At 48.2% G+C, this 15,346-nt stretch overlaps 1 protein-coding gene across 1 annotated transcript in view; it reads right to left on the bottom strand.

Annotated features, from left to right (window-relative positions):
• Positions 1–2,496, bottom strand: part of LOC117544304 (calcium/calmodulin-dependent protein kinase type II subunit gamma-like) — a 36,339-nt gene extending 33,843 nt beyond the window's left edge. Inside the window, 2 exon segments of the mRNA XM_034213231.1 lie at positions 251–345; positions 2,266–2,496. Coding sequence (XP_034069122.1) covers positions 251–345; positions 2,266–2,330 — 160 coding nt within the window. The 5' untranslated portion in view covers positions 2,331–2,496.
• Positions 2,497–15,346: the final 12,850 nt, after the last annotated feature.

The raw sequence follows: 15,346 nt of genomic DNA, 5'->3' as shown, positions 1-15,346 counted from the left end.
GCTTTAGCAAAGTTGAAATCAATAATCTGCATGATGCAATGCATCAGTAGGATGAAGAACTTTGATTTGCCAAATTCTCTGGATTAAACAGAAACAGATATTTCCACCTATGTTCATATTATATAATAAGTGCTTCTCAAATATATAGAAACTTAATGTCAATAATGATGGCTGTCCCAATGTATGTAACATATAGCTTGTCATATATCAAATATACACACATTAGCATCTGTGTGAGTGTTTACCATACCTCTTGCAGACAGCTTCTTAGTGTTGATGATTTTTGCAGCATATTCCTGTCCTGATGACTTCTTTACACACCTACGCACCACTGAAAAAGCTCCCCTAACAAGAAAGAAAAGATAAAATCAGTTCCATTTCACATGCAGATCACACACAAACACTGAGTTTACAGTTATTAGTAATATATCAAAGCCTCAGTATGCAGGAACTGAAAAGGTGGGGAACAACCAAGCAAATTGGGATCAATATAACAAGCTTCTCAAGCATTAGTGCTGATATCAACTCAGGTCTTGGATTATAAATGAATGGCCAAGTGCTTTGCTAATCTTTAATAGGCAAACAATACAATGCAACCTTCAGATCTGCAGGACATTTAATTTGCAAAAGCCAGCACAAAGAATGGGCTGCATCTCACACAACAATGGGCAATATGTAATACATTCACAAGGTAACAACGTTCAGTTATAAAACTACCTAAGCTGAAAAGAAAGTGTACAGTAAAACAACTCCTACCGGGGAGTTTTATATTGACCTAGATGGATGCTCCATATTTGTTCACCTACTAGCAGCTTTAGTTCAATTCTGAGCATCACAGAACAAGTAATTATGCATGATTTTCATAGCGCTTATACCACAGTCTCTACTACCTGCAGTATCTGGCTGGCCCTACGCAGTTTTCTTGAAAGAGGAAAGGCTGCCTAGGACTCCTCTGGTTGATATATTGCTGCTACTTTCTGCTGCACTCTACTCCTACCACTCTGCTCTTAGTTTCAATTATTTACCAGTAAATGAGAGGTGACACAAGTACAAGTCAGTCCATTGACGTTAATATCATATGACGGGGCAAAAAGCATTACCAAACGGGTGCAGAAGCACAAGCAGAGGCGAGTGGTCAGTCTGCAGAGCGATAAGGAGCAGTACAGCCCCTGTGTGTAGGTGTGTGTGCGTGTGCCAGTGCAGTGGCTGTGCAATCAGTACCATCGATTACCGTCAATTACTAGGCAGAGAGTGGAAATGGCAGCTGGAAATTAAAGCGGGTGTATCTTTATAAAGGCCAGTGTCGCCCTGGTTTTGGTACAACAGCAGGAAAAAAAGCATTCGCCTGCCAAGAACGACAGATGCTGCTGCTGCTGCTGCTGCTGCTGCTGCTGCTGCTGATGAAACAGAGGAGGCAGTGGCCCGCTTTTCTTGCCGTCATCAAAATACCGAGAAAACACGTCACTGCCTCTAACACAGTAAACGCCAAATTGCCGTTATGTCAGCCCGTGCCTTACGAGCACCTCCATTTAACGTCAATGCGTTTATTGACAACATGAGGCTCTGGCCAGCTGGTGTGTGGGCATTACAATGCAAACATAACATTACGCAGCACTGTCTACAACGAATAACTTCCTCATTAAATGATCCAGGGGTACGTAACGTTACTCAACACGGTAACACAAATCATCTGCAGCTGCTCGAGGGGAAAAAGTGGTCGGCCTAGTTAGCTAGCGACCACAGCCTCTGGTCTACCGAGGCAGCACGGAGCTGTCAGACCCGGGGTCCAGTGAAATGTCACAGGGCTGCGTCTCTGGCGTCTCCCGGGGCCCCGCTGACGGGTCCAGCAGACCAGAAAATACCGGCTAGCAAACACGGAAGGGTTAGCAGCTGTCAATGCACCACCATAACCGACTAAAATACGCAATGCTAGTGGGCTAACTCTGCTAGTTTATCAATATCAGCATGGTAGCTCGTTGGCTAGTAACTGAACGTTAGTGCGCTGCTCTCCGTTACTGCGGGAGTAGTTAGCTATCCGATAGCAACGGTTATTTAGCCTGACTGCACCACGATAGAACAGCCACAATTGAACACATATCGACATATTTACAAAACACTCAAACATGACTTATATGTAAGCCATTCTGACCAGCTATCCCCAGCTAGCTGGATAACCAGAAATAATGTAAGGCGAGGTTGCGGGGGTGGGGGACAAAACGACAAGACACACACGATGCACACTGTAACGTTACGACTGCTGCTTACTTTCCGAGCTCCTCGTACAGCTGGTACTCGTCTGTAAACCGGGTGCAAGTAGCGGGGATTGCCATGGTTGAAACCTTGAGTGGGAAGCCCGAGCCTTGGGGTACGACGGCGGCTGGCTCTCGTAAGGGGTCCGGGAGGAGGGTAGCCTAGCCTCCAACACTGGAGTATCTTTCTGACAGGCAGGCAAGGCTGAAGAGGATAGAGGCGAACAGAGACGGAAAGGGAGGGGCAGGAGGAGGAGGAGGTGTGTGTGTGTGTGTGTGTGTGTGTGTGTGTGTGTGTGTGTGGTAAAGGGGAGGAATCATCGCGAGAATTGGCTCGTGCAGCATGAGACTAAGGCCTCTAGTTCAATGAAGTCACTCAAAATGTGGGGAGATGGTGCTACATTCTTAGTGCCATGTAGACTAAATACAAACACTTAATGTTTGAAAGCAAACGCTTTGCATGTAAGGGGCATAAAATAAAACATATTTTACAACCAGCCAGTTGTCTCCATATAACTTCAACATTTTGCAGGGAACATAACAGCAACATTTTACTGCACTGGATACACCCAACCCTGGGTCACACTTCACTGCAGCAGAGAGGCAAACTATGACACACAGAAACACATACACATTGCATAAGTAGTCGCACGTACAGACACACACTCCAGGGATCAATATTGATTAATGCAGGTCTTGCTCTCAACACAGCAGGGCCCTTCTGTTCCACTGATTTTTCCCTTTGGCGTTTCGTGTATGTGCATAAGAGAGATATGGATAGGTAGAGGAGGGAATAATGCTGTATCAGGTTTCCACCGACAAGCATGCACCTATGTTTTTTCCACAGTGTGTGAGGGCTGTTACAGTAGCTTAGCGGTGCTAAAAGATTGCGTCACACAGATCCAGAGTGCCTCACTAAATGTTTAATGTGCGAGTGGGAGGCCATCAGAGGACAGGCGGGTGGGGCTGGCGGGAGCCGTAGAGCTTGAGAGTCCCTGTGTGTGTGTGTGTGTGTGTGTGTGTGTGTGTGTGTGTGTGTGTGTGTGTGTGTGTGTGTGTGTGTGTGTGTGTGTGTGTGTGTGTGTGTGTGTGTGTGTGTGTGTGTGTGTGTGTGTGTGGCCTAGCATTAACATCCTTGTGGGGACCTACATCTGTTTACACAGTCACGTGTGGGGACTGGCTTCCCTTATGGGGACAAAATGGAGGTCCCCATGAGGGGAATCATTAATTTTAGGGTGAAGACTTGGTTAGGGTTAGGGTAAGGGTTAGGCATGTGTTGGTTATGGTTAAGGTTAGGATAAGTCTCCAGGAAATGCATGTAAGTCAATGTAATGTCCCCTGAAGTAATGTGTGTGTGTGTGTGTGTGTGTGTGTGTGTGTGTGTGTGTGTGTGTGTGTGTGTGTGTGTGTGTGTGTGTGTGTGTGTGTGTGTGTGTGTGTGTGTGTGTGTGTGTGTGTGTGACACTGTAAGAAAGAAAGAGAGCACAAATGGTGATTTGACTTGAAAATATTTGTGTATGGTTGTCAGCGTGGGAACGCTGAGAAAGTTCAAATATTATGAGGCCATATCTGGAAGTGCAGCCTGCTGAATCTGCGATGCAGGGAAAGGAGGCCAGTGTGTGTGTGTGTGTTTGTGTATGGGTGTGTTATGTGGAAGACAAATGAGCACTGCAACGTAGCCCTATCCTGCCCTCCTGTTCCTATGTGCTGATCATTGCCTGAACTACCAAGACCCTAAAAAAGTGTACAGCTAATATATATACACTGAACAAAAATATAAATGCAACACTTTTGTTTTTGCTCCCATTTTTCATGAGATGAACTCAAAGATCTAAAACATTTTTTATATACACAAAATAAAAATGTCTCTCAAATATTGTTCAAAAATCTGAAAAAATCTGTGATAGTGAGCACTTCTCCTTTGCCGAGATAATCCATCCCACCTCACAGGTGTGGCATATCAAGATGCTGATTAGACAGCATGATTATTGCACAGGTGTGCCTTAGGTTGGCCACAATAAAAGGCCACTCTGAAACGTTGAGTTTTATCACACAGCACAATACCACAGATGTCGCAAGTTTTGAGGGAGCGTGCAATTGGCATGCTGACAGCAGGAATGTCCACCAGAGCTGTTGCCTGTGAATTGAATGTTCATTTCTCTACCATAAGCCGTCTCCAAAGGCGTTTCAGAGAATTTGGCAGTACATCCAACCGGCCTCACAACCGCAGACCACGTGTAACCACACCAGCCCAGGACCTCCACATCCAGCATGTTCACCTCCAAGATCGTCTGAGACCAGCCACTCGGACAGCTGCTGCAACAATGGTTTGCATAACCAAAGAATTTCTGCACAAGCTGTCAGAAACCGTCTCAGGGAAGCTCATCTGCATGCTCGTCGTCCTCATCGGGATCTCGACCTGACTCCGGTTCGTCGTCGTAACCGACTTGAGTGGGTAAATGCTCACATTCGATGGTGTCTGGCACGTTGGAGAGGTGTTCTCTTCACGGATGAATCCCGGTTTTCACTGTTCAGGGCAGATGGCAGACAGCGTGTGTGGCGTCGTGTGGTTGAGCGGTTTTCTGATGTCAATGTTGTGAATCGAGTGGCTCATGGTGGTGGTGGGGTTATGGTATGGGCAGGCGTATGTTATGGACGACGAACACAGGTGCATTTTATTGATGGCATTGTGAATGCACAGAGATACCGTGACGAGATCCTGAGGCCCATTATTGTGCCATTCATCCACGACCATCACCTCATGCAGCATGATAATGCACGGCCCCATGTTGCAAGGATCTGTACACAATTCCTGGAGGCTGAAAACATCCCAGTTCTTGCATGGCCAGCATACTCACCGGACATGTCTCCCATTGAGCATGTCTGGGATGCTCTGGATCGGCGTATACGACAGCGTGTTCCAGTTCCTGCCAATATCCAGCAACTTCGCACAGCCATTGAAGAGGAGTGGACCAACATTCCAGAGGCCACAATCAACAACCTGATCAACTCTATGCGAAGGAGATGTGTTTCACTGCGTGAGGCAAATGGTGGTCACACCAGATACTGACTGGTTTTTGGACCCCCCCAAATAAAGCAAAACTGCACATTTCAGAGTGGCCTTTTATTGTGGCCAGCCTAAGGCACACCTGTGCAATAATCATGCTGTCTAATCAGCATCTTGATATGCCACACCTGTGAGGTGGGATGGATTATCTCGGCAAAGGAGAAGTGCTCACTATCACAGATATTTTCAGATTTGTGAACAATATTTGAGAGAAATGGTTATTTTGTGTATATAGAAAATGTTTTAGATAATTGAGTTCATCTCATGAAAAATGGGAGCAAAAACAAAAGTGTTGCATTTATATTTTCAGTCATCAATTAATTTGATATGAAACAATATCTTTTTGAGTGGGCTGTATCTGTCGAAATCTGCTAGCTACTGTCTGCTGTAAGCAACTAGTAGGTACCTACTAGGTAGGAAACATGAAGGTCCAGTATTAACATGTAGAAAACAAGTTAACCTAGAGGCCATTTTATGATAACGTTTTGGTATAATTGGCAATTTTTATTTTCAATAATGAAGATGTAATGATGCTTAGTGAGGTTCAAGGCTTTTATTAGTCATTCGTACATAGATACAGTGTCGTTATGACGATGAAAATCTTAGGTCACAGGCTCTTCCAACACAATAAAACAGAACAAATAGTGCAGGTAAATACAAAAAGAGTGAAATAGTGTAAAAAAGTGAAATAGTGGAATAGTGCAATAAGAGTCTATATGCAAGTGATTGAATATGATATATTAGATAAATAATTTCTAAATTGCAGCCAGATTAATGTTGTGGATGTTGTTTCAAAAGTTCAGGTGTTTAACTGTTAGGATCTGTCTGTTTTGGTGTTTTTCTTGTCTTTTTCTATCTTTGGGTTTCCTGTTTTATTTTGTAAAGTGTTCACCCCCGTTTCCTGCCTGTTTGCTTTCTGTCTGTTTCCCTCCCCGATTACCCGATTGTGTTCACCTGGTACCTCTGTGTTTTCTCCTCCCTCCTCACCTGTCTCGTGTTTATGTGATTAGTCCTGGGTGTATTTAAGTTCTGGGTTTTCTGTCTCTCTTTGTCGGGTTGTCTTGTGTATTGACGTGGTCTTCGGTGAGTGTCCTGTTCTGTCTGTACGTATATATAGCCTTGAAATAAAGGAACTATTTTTGTCACTTAAATCTGCATTTGGATCCTGCTTCCTACACACACCGTAACATTACAACCCGACCAAAATATGGGCCCAGCAGATCCTTTTGAGCAGGAGCTATTGGAGTTTTCCTTTGCTTTGGATGACTGCTCGTATCGATGGTTGGGAGCGTCCAGGGTTCAGCAGCGAGAGGCTGTTCTGGCAGAGGCACGCCGGATTACTATGGAGAAGCCAGGCTTGGTTAAATTCTTATCGGGCAGGATTTTGGATTTTCTCACGGTGTGTTATCCCTTGCCTGACAGCCCCAGGCCTCCCAACTCCCGTTTTGATACCACACGCATCGGTGTGGTCCGTCTGGCGTCAGCCCCTGCTTCTCACCCAGTGTTTGCTACAGTCCAGGAGCCATTCGCTGGTACTCGTCTGGCCTTTGGAGGTCCATGGAGCCTCCAAACGGCTCCTAAAGGAAGGAGTCGCAAGGCCAGGTTGGCAGCACGAGCCCAAAGGGCCATGGTTCCAGACCCAGTTCTGGCCCCAGCAGCCATGGTCCTTGCTCCAGAACCGGTCCCGGCAGCCATGGATTCGGCTTCAGAACCGGACCTTACAGCCAAGATTCTGGCTTCAATTCCGGCTCCAGAGCCGGCCCATTCAGCCATGTTTCCGGCTCCAGAACTGGACCTTACAGCCATGTTTCCGGCTCCTGAACCGGACCTTACAGCCATGATTCTGGCTTCAGTACCGGCCCCAGTAGCCATGGTCCCGACTCCAGTTTCGGCTCCAGGACTGGCGTACCGGCCAACGCCAGCTCCCCGAGGCCTGTCGGTGTACCGGCCGACTCCAGCACCTCGTCTCCTGCTGGCTCCCCAGCCGACGCCAGCTCCCCGAGTCTTGTCGGCGTACCGGCCGACTCCAGCACCTCGTCTCCTGCTGGCTCTCCAGCCGATGCCAGCTCCCCGAGTCTTGTCGGCGTACCGGCCGACTCCAGCACCTCGTCTCCTGCTGGCTCTCCAGCCGACGCCAGCTCCCCGTGTCCTGTCGGCGTACCGACCGACACAAGTTCCTTCTCAAGTCCCCTCTCGAGTCCCCTCTCGAGTCCCCTCTCAAGTTCCCTCTCGAGTTCCCTCTCAAGTCATCTCTCGAGTCCCCTTTCGAGTCCCCTCTCAAATCTCCTCTCGAGTTCCCTCTCAAGTCATCTCTCGAGTCCCCGCTCGAATCCCCGCTCGAGTTACCTCTCAAGTCACCTCTCGAGTCTCCTCTCGAGTTCCCTCTCGAGTCACCTCTCAAGTCCCCTCTCGAGTCACCTCTCGAGTTCCATCTCTAGTCTCTTCTCGAGTCACCTCTCGAGTTCCATCTCTAGTCCCTTCTCAAGTCCCTCCTCTAGTCCCTCCTCTAGTCCCATCTCTAGTCCCTACTCAAGTCCCTCCTCTAGTCAACTCTCTAGTCCCTCCTCTAGCTCCCTCTCCAGTCCCCTCTCGAGTTCCCTCCTCTAGTCCCTCCTCTAGTCCCTCCTTTAGTCCCTCCTCTAGTCCCTCTTCGAGTCCCCTCTCTAGTTCCCCTCTCGAGTCCCCTCTCGAGTTCCCTTCTCTAGTCCTTTCCCTAGTCCCTCCTCAGGTCACTTCTCTAGTCCCATCTCCAGTTCCCTCTCGAGTTCCCTCTCGAGTCCCCTCTCCAGTTCCCTCTCGAGTCCCCTCTCCAGTTCCCTCTCGAGTCCCCTCTCCAGTTCCCTCTCGAGTTCCCTCCTCTAGTCCCTCCTCTAGTCCCTCCTCTAGTCCTCTCTCTAGTCCCTCCTCTAGTCCTCTCTCTAGTCCCTCTTCGAGTCCCCTCTCTAGTTCCCCTCGCGAGTTCCCTCTCGAGTTCCCTTCTCTAGTTCCTCCTCTAGTCCCTCCTCTAGTCTCTCCTCTAGTTCCCCTCTCGAGTCCCCTCTTGAGTCACGTCTCAAGTCCCTACCCAATGTCCTGGTCCGTTGGAGGTTCCGCTGGGGGTCCTGCCAACTCCATGTCCTGTCCCGTTGGAGGTCCCGTCGACTACTCCTCTGCCGGGGGTCCTACCAATCGTATGTCTGTCCCGTTGGAGGTCCCGCCGTCTACTCTCCTGCCGGGGGTCCTGCCAGCTCCTTGTCCTGTCACGTTGGAGGTCCCGCCGACAACTCTCCTGCCGGGGGTCCTGCCAACCCTTTGTCCTGTCCCGTTGGAGGTCCCGCCGTCTACTCTCCTGCCGGGGGTCCTGCCAACCCATTGTCCTGTCCCGTTGGAGGGCCCGCCATCTACTCTCCTGCCGGGGGTCCTGCCAGCTCCTTGTCCTGTCTCGTTGGAGGTCCCGCCGTCTACTCTCCTGCCGGGGGTCCTGCCAACCCTTTGTCCTGTGCCGTTGGAGGCCCCGCCGACTACTCTCCTGCCGGGGGTCCTGCCAACCCTTTGTCCTGTCCCCTTGGAGGTCCCGCCGTCTACTCTCCTGCCGGGGGTCCTGCCAGCTTCTTGTCCTGTCTCGTTGGAGGTCCCACCGACTACTCTCCTGCCGGGGGTCCTGCCAACCCTTTGTCCTGTGCTGTTGGAGGCCCCGCCGACTACTCTCCTGCCGGGGTCCTGCCAACCCTTTGTCCTGTCTCGTTGGAGGTCCCGCCGTCTACTCTCCTGCCGGGGGTCCTGCCAACCCTTTGTCCTGTCTCGTTGGAGGTCCCGCCGTCTACTCTCCTGCCGGGGGTCCTGCCAATCCTATGTCCTGTGCCGTTGGAGGCCCCGCCGACTGCTCTCCTGCCGGGGATCCTGCAAATCCCGTGTCATGGTCCTCTTCCGTGGGGGATCCTGCCGAGGCCTGTCCCACCAGCTCCGACACCGGGTCCTGCCCGGCCTCCGGCACTGTCCCGTCAGCGCCTTCCTGCCCGGCCTCCGGAGCTGTCTGGTCTTCGCCCTCGAGCCTGGCCCCCTGAGAGCCATGGTCTTCACCCTCGAGCCCGGCCCCCTGAGTGCCGCGGTCGTCGCCCTCGGGCCCGGTCCCCTGACTTTTCCTGCCGTTGCCTTCGCCCTCGGGCCCGGCCCCCTGACTCTTCCTGCCGCTGCCTTCGCCCCTCCATGGTCCCCACCTTGGACTCTGTCTTGCCCCCGGGCCGTCCGCCCGAGTCCCCCTTTTTGGACTCTGCCTTGCCCCCGGGCCGTCCGCCCGAGACCCCTTCCTGGTCCTCTGCCGTGCCCCTGGGCGGTCAGTTCAGTCCCGTCCTCCTGACCCCCTCCACCCACCCTGGTGGCTTAGTGATGCGTCCCTCCTCCGGACCCCCTCCACCCACCCTGCTTGGGGTTTTGGACTTTTTGTTTTGGGACGTCTGGAATCCGTCCCTTGAGGGGGGGGTACTGTTAGGATCTGTCTGTGTTGGTGCTTTTCTTGTCTTTTTCTATCTTTGGGTTTCCTGTTTTATTTTGTAAAGTGTTCACCCCCGTTTCCTGCCTGTTTGCTTTCTGTCTGTTTCCCTCCCCGATTACCCGATTGTGTTCACCTGGTACCTCTGTGTTTTCTCCTCCCTCCTCACCTGTCTCGTGTTTATGTGATTAGTCCTGGGTGTATTTAAGTTCTGGGTTTTCTGTCTCTCTTTGTCGGGTTGTCTTGTGTATTGACGTGGTCTTCGGTGAGTGTCCTGTTCTGTCTGTACGTATATATAGCCTTGAAATAAAGGAACTATTTTTGTCACTTAAATCTGCATTTGGGTCCTGCTTCCTACACACACCGTAACATTAACAGTCTTATACATGAGAGTAACACATGTGTCATTTCCGGGCAAAAAGTACGGCTCCGCCCACTTTTTGGGGAAAACAAAGCTGTCATTTGAATGGCGGTCAATACAAATTCTGAAGTTTTTGCCAATCCGATCAGAAATTTAAGAAAACCGTGGATTTTTGGATCTTCAAAGAGCCTGATTACAATGGCCAGACAGGCAAACAATTACATTAAATCATTGGAAATCAAAGATCAACTGTGAGATTAAACTGTCCCTGAGACTGGTGGTTTTAGTCCGGATGCTGCAGTACCGCCTGCCAGACGGCAGCAGACAGAACAGTTTGTGGCTGGGGTGATGGGGATCTTTTGGAATCCTGAGGGATTTCTTCCTGAGCCGCTGGGGGTAAAGGTCCTCCATGGATGGCAGCTCCGTCCTGGTGATGTGCTGTGCAGTTTTCCCCACCCTCTGTTAAGCCTTACGATTGAGGGCGGTGCAGCTACCGTACCAGGCCGTGATGCAGCCAGTCAGGATACTCTCTAGTGCACCTGAGGACATGCAAATATGTTTGTTGTCTACTACAAAGACAACCAATGATCTTAAAACTAAACATATATATATATATATATATAGTTTTACATTGTGATGCAAAACACCCTGTTTATGTATTCATTCATTGCTTTACACTTTTAAACTAATGACATGGCCACTGTCATATAGATCATAAATCAAAGCCCTAGATTGGTCTGTGTGTGTCATTCAAGCTCGGGATAACCTCACTCTCTGAATGTTTAGATAGTTAACTTAGTCTAAATTCACAGTGGGTCTCAAACGGTTTGGTCACCATCAGTGCGGCTGGTGGAAATTATTTTAGAGAAATAACCCCTTAAATTATGACTTCTGGTGATGTTAGAGAAATGAGAAGACTGATCAATACCTCCATAATCTTCAGTGTGGTTAGCTATGAATCTTCCAAAACTTCCAAATACCTTGTCCTGGACATAGTTTCTACAGTAAACTGTGCAACAGTACAGTAGGCCCACACAAACTGCAGAACACCGGTTCTTTGCGAACACTCAAATTATTGAATTCCCATTTAAAATCAGGAGACTAAATACGAACATTATATGCAGACACAGACGTGGTTCAGAAACACAGAAATATTAGAAAACAGACCATTAAGGCAACAAATCTAGTTTGATGGATGCTGTCAAAACTCAACTATATACAATAATATGTGTGTGTGTGTGTGTTTATTTATCACGGGCACATAGTATCTGTCCCCAGCTGTTTGAAGAGCAAGCATGGGAAAACAAAAGACAGCGTTTACCTGTTTGCATCCAGCTAGTCACACACACAGTTACAATCACACTCCCTGTAATTGACATAATTAATATTACTTATTAGCAGGGGCGGCACCAGGGGGGAGCTAGGGGGTGCTGAAGCACCCCCCAGGATTGCCAAAGCACCCCCAAGAAATATGTGTTTTTTTTTTTTTTTCGAAAATTATTATTATTATTTTTATTAAATTAGAAATATTATTGATTACATCAATGCATATGTGAAACAAACACATTTTTGACCAAAAACATAAAGCCAACACAGGTGATATGATTAGGCCAATGGTCAGCACCCATTCGATTTTTGACCTACCCATAGGCTAAATTACTTTGTGACACTTGATTGACTTCCTGTTAGCTAGAGCGCCAAATGATTTGCTAACAGCAAAGTGAAAAATTGATCGTTTTTTAGTCCTTAAACGACCACGTGTGGACACTCAATCAAAACCAACTGAAAGCGAGAGGGATTCTGCACATAATAGGCCTCGTGAGTACAAGTAGCTTACTTCTGGGTCTCTGTGTTTCATTCAAGCCCTGCAGTCTGTGTGTGTGTGTGTGTGTGGCACGAGCCATTTTGTGTGCGTGCGCGAGCGAGCGAGAGAGCTCGCCTCGCGCACCAGTGGGTATCTACCGGAGATCGTTGTGGTTAGCATCGGGTGCTAGCTAGCCAAGCTAATGGATATAAGGAGCTTTTTCAACAACAAGGTGGAGGGAGAACTCTCTCCTGTCAGACGGAGAGTCTCAGGTAACCTCAACTCAGGTGAAGTAAAGGACTCTCTCAGTGTTTAGATAGTTAACTTTAGTCTAGTTATCTCAGTGGGTCTCAAACGGTTTGTTTTAAAAGGGGAGTGATTTGTAAAATATCTATAAAGAAATAGAAAATCTGTTGACAGTTCTGTTTCGTATGGGTGTTGAGATGTATCCATAGATCTCTTAATGTTGCTCTCAAAGTGCACCAGATTGATGCTTTTAACTTAAATATGTAACAAAAAATCTTCCCGGGGGAGCTAGCCCCCGGACCCCCCTAGAGGAGGTGAGGACCCTCCTAGAGGAGGTGAGGTCCGCTCCCCACTTGTAAAAATAGCACTTTACCCCTGCCTATATGCCGTGAGCTGATTATCGAGCCTTCATTGTAACAGTCGCGGGTGCACTGTGTGTGTGTGTGCGTGGGGAGTGTTGCAGTAGAAAATTCAACTGTAGCGCTGGTGCATTAATGGGAAACCCTAAATGTTTGAGCACCCTCTATGAAACGTCAAGCTACCTCACAGCACCCCCTAGAGAAAATCTCTGGCGCCGCCACTGCTTATTAGACGCTTTTATCCAAAGCAACTTACATACTCAATACTGTGGGCAATCCCCACAGGAGCAATTTGGGGTGAAGTGTCTTGCACAACGACATGCTGACTGCAGTGGGGTGAACCTGTGACCCCCTGATCCCAACACCAAGGCTCTATCCACTGCGCCACACGCCTCCCTAATAGATAGTTTAGCTTCTCACCATCATTTGCTGTGGCCCACTGATGTTAACGATCGTAACTGAAAGGCTGCCTGTCAAACGTAAACATTCAGCCACGTGACTCGCAAACTCTCGCGAGAGTTTTACACAAGACGGATCCTTTCTAGCCATAACGGAGCGTCCACACAGCAGCGTGCGTTGACGCTTGGAGGTGGGCGTATCTGAAGCTTGGGGATTTTTTGCGAGCAACACGACCAACAACCAATCACATGAATCTCCCGCCCCCGACATACAAAGCAATAGCAATGTTAAAACGAAGTAAACTGGATATAAAATCCCCAAACAGGCGAAAACCTACCAGTTTCACCCACTGTCTCTGCCTCCTTCCTCCATGCCTCGCTCCTCCGGTTTGTATCCCGGTAGATGAACAGAGACTGATCATACAGCACCGGGTGATTCACTACCGCTACAATGAATTTTCCCTCAATTTTTTTGAATATGAGGAAATGACCTGCGTAGTCTCTCCCAGCATACACGCGGTTTGATTGGCTAGCGATTGTACTGGCAGATTTGAATAAACGGGATTTCATTGGCTGACGCCTCCGTCGAGGCGTCAAAAGTTGAACATTGCTCAACTTTTGACGCCAGCAACGCTCCACGTCGCTTCCCAAAATACAGTTCGGCTAAAAGTGACGCCGCTGTGTGGACGGGCCGTTACGGCCCGTCCACACAGCGGCGTGTGTTGAAGCTTCCAACGCTTCTGCCCATTCACTTTGAATGGGGTGACGTCACTTTTAGCCGAACTGCATTTTGGGAAGCGACGTGGAGCGTTGCTGGCGTCAAAAGTTGAGCAATGTTCAACTTTTGACGCCTCGACGGAGGCGTCAGCCAATGAAATCCCGTTTATTCAAATCTGCCAGTACAATCGCTAGCCAATCAAACCGCGTGTATGCTGGGAGAGACTACGCAGGTCATTTCCTCATATTCAAAAAAATTGAGGGAAAATTCATTGTAGCGGTAGTGAATCACCCGGTGCTGTATGATCAGTCTCTGTTCATCTACCGGGATACAAACCGGAGGAGCGAGGCATGGAGGGAGGTGGCAGAGACAGTGGATGAAACTGGTAGGTTTTCGCCTGTTTGGGGATTTTATATCCAGTTTACTTCGTTTTAACATTGCTATTGCTTTGTATGTCGGGGGCGGGAGATTCATGTGATTGGTTGTTGGTCGTGTTGCTCGCAAAAAATCCCCAAGCTTCAGATACGCCCACCTCCAAGCGTCAACGCACGCTGCTGTGTGGACGCTCCGTAACCCTGCACCGGGCGCTGACATTGGCGCCCAGTGATCATCAGATTTGACGACGCTGATTGGCTGAAATTATGTTTCAGCGGCATAGTTTACAGATAGCAACAGTCAGCTGCTAGTGGCTGCTGCTGCACTGGTTGAGGGCTCCTCTCTTAGCGCCCAGACGAGAGAGGGTAATGATACACGCTGAGGCCAGGCAGGAAACATGTGACTTATCAGTAACTTTAGACATCGTAACACAATTTTAAACAAGATTTTATTGTAGAATGTTAGCAGATTTAGACTTATACCTTTTGTCTCCTGCAGCAGAAAGGTAAATAATCTCAGCAGTTCAAGTTTAGCCATTCATCACGGCGTTATTTATTATAGGCACACACCTCAAGAGACTTGAGGACAGAGAGAGAAGGGGCGTGCCTTCCAACGGTCTTATACCCCAGGTAGTGACATCACAATCATGTGGTACAGCACTAACCAATGAACACAGTAGTAGTTGCAGCTACTTAGATAAACAACATGGTACACAGTAATACAGTGGTTTTCAAACTGTGGGGCGTGACCCCTGGTGGGTCGCGGAGGTACTGCAGGGGGGTCGCGGGAAGATTTTTTTATTTTATTATTTTCTCCTTTTAGCTTTGTGAAGCACCTTGAGATGACGTTTTTAAAGTGCACCTATATAAATCAAATGTATTGTTATTATTATTATTCAATTGTAAACAAACACTGCTCGAAAATATCTCATTGGTCAGAGAGCTGTGGGCATAATGCTGCCTTTTGCAACATCCTACTTGTGTAACATAGGCTTTTCTGCTGTTGCTGCCATCAAAACGAAATACAGATCAAAGCTGAACATTGAGAATGAACTGAGTGGCAGTCTCAAAACAACAGCCCCAGTTTGAGAAGATCTGCAAGGGAAAGCAAGCACACACAAGTCATTGATAGGCTATGTGTGGAATAGGAATGGTAAAGTGATGTGATCGTTTGCAACCTGCAGTAGAAATAGTAGTTAATTAATATATTTTCCTTAAAGAAATTTGAATTTAAAAATCTACTACTCAGGGATGAAGGCCAACCAGTTTTAATAAGGCCAAATTAATTCACAGTATCTATTA

The sequence above is a fragment of the Gymnodraco acuticeps genome, unplaced genomic scaffold (genome assembly GCF_902827175.1).
Source record: "Gymnodraco acuticeps unplaced genomic scaffold, fGymAcu1.1, whole genome shotgun sequence".
Taxonomy (NCBI): domain Eukaryota; kingdom Metazoa; phylum Chordata; class Actinopteri; order Perciformes; family Bathydraconidae; genus Gymnodraco; species Gymnodraco acuticeps.
This window is presented reverse-complemented; position numbering and strand designations above follow the sequence as displayed.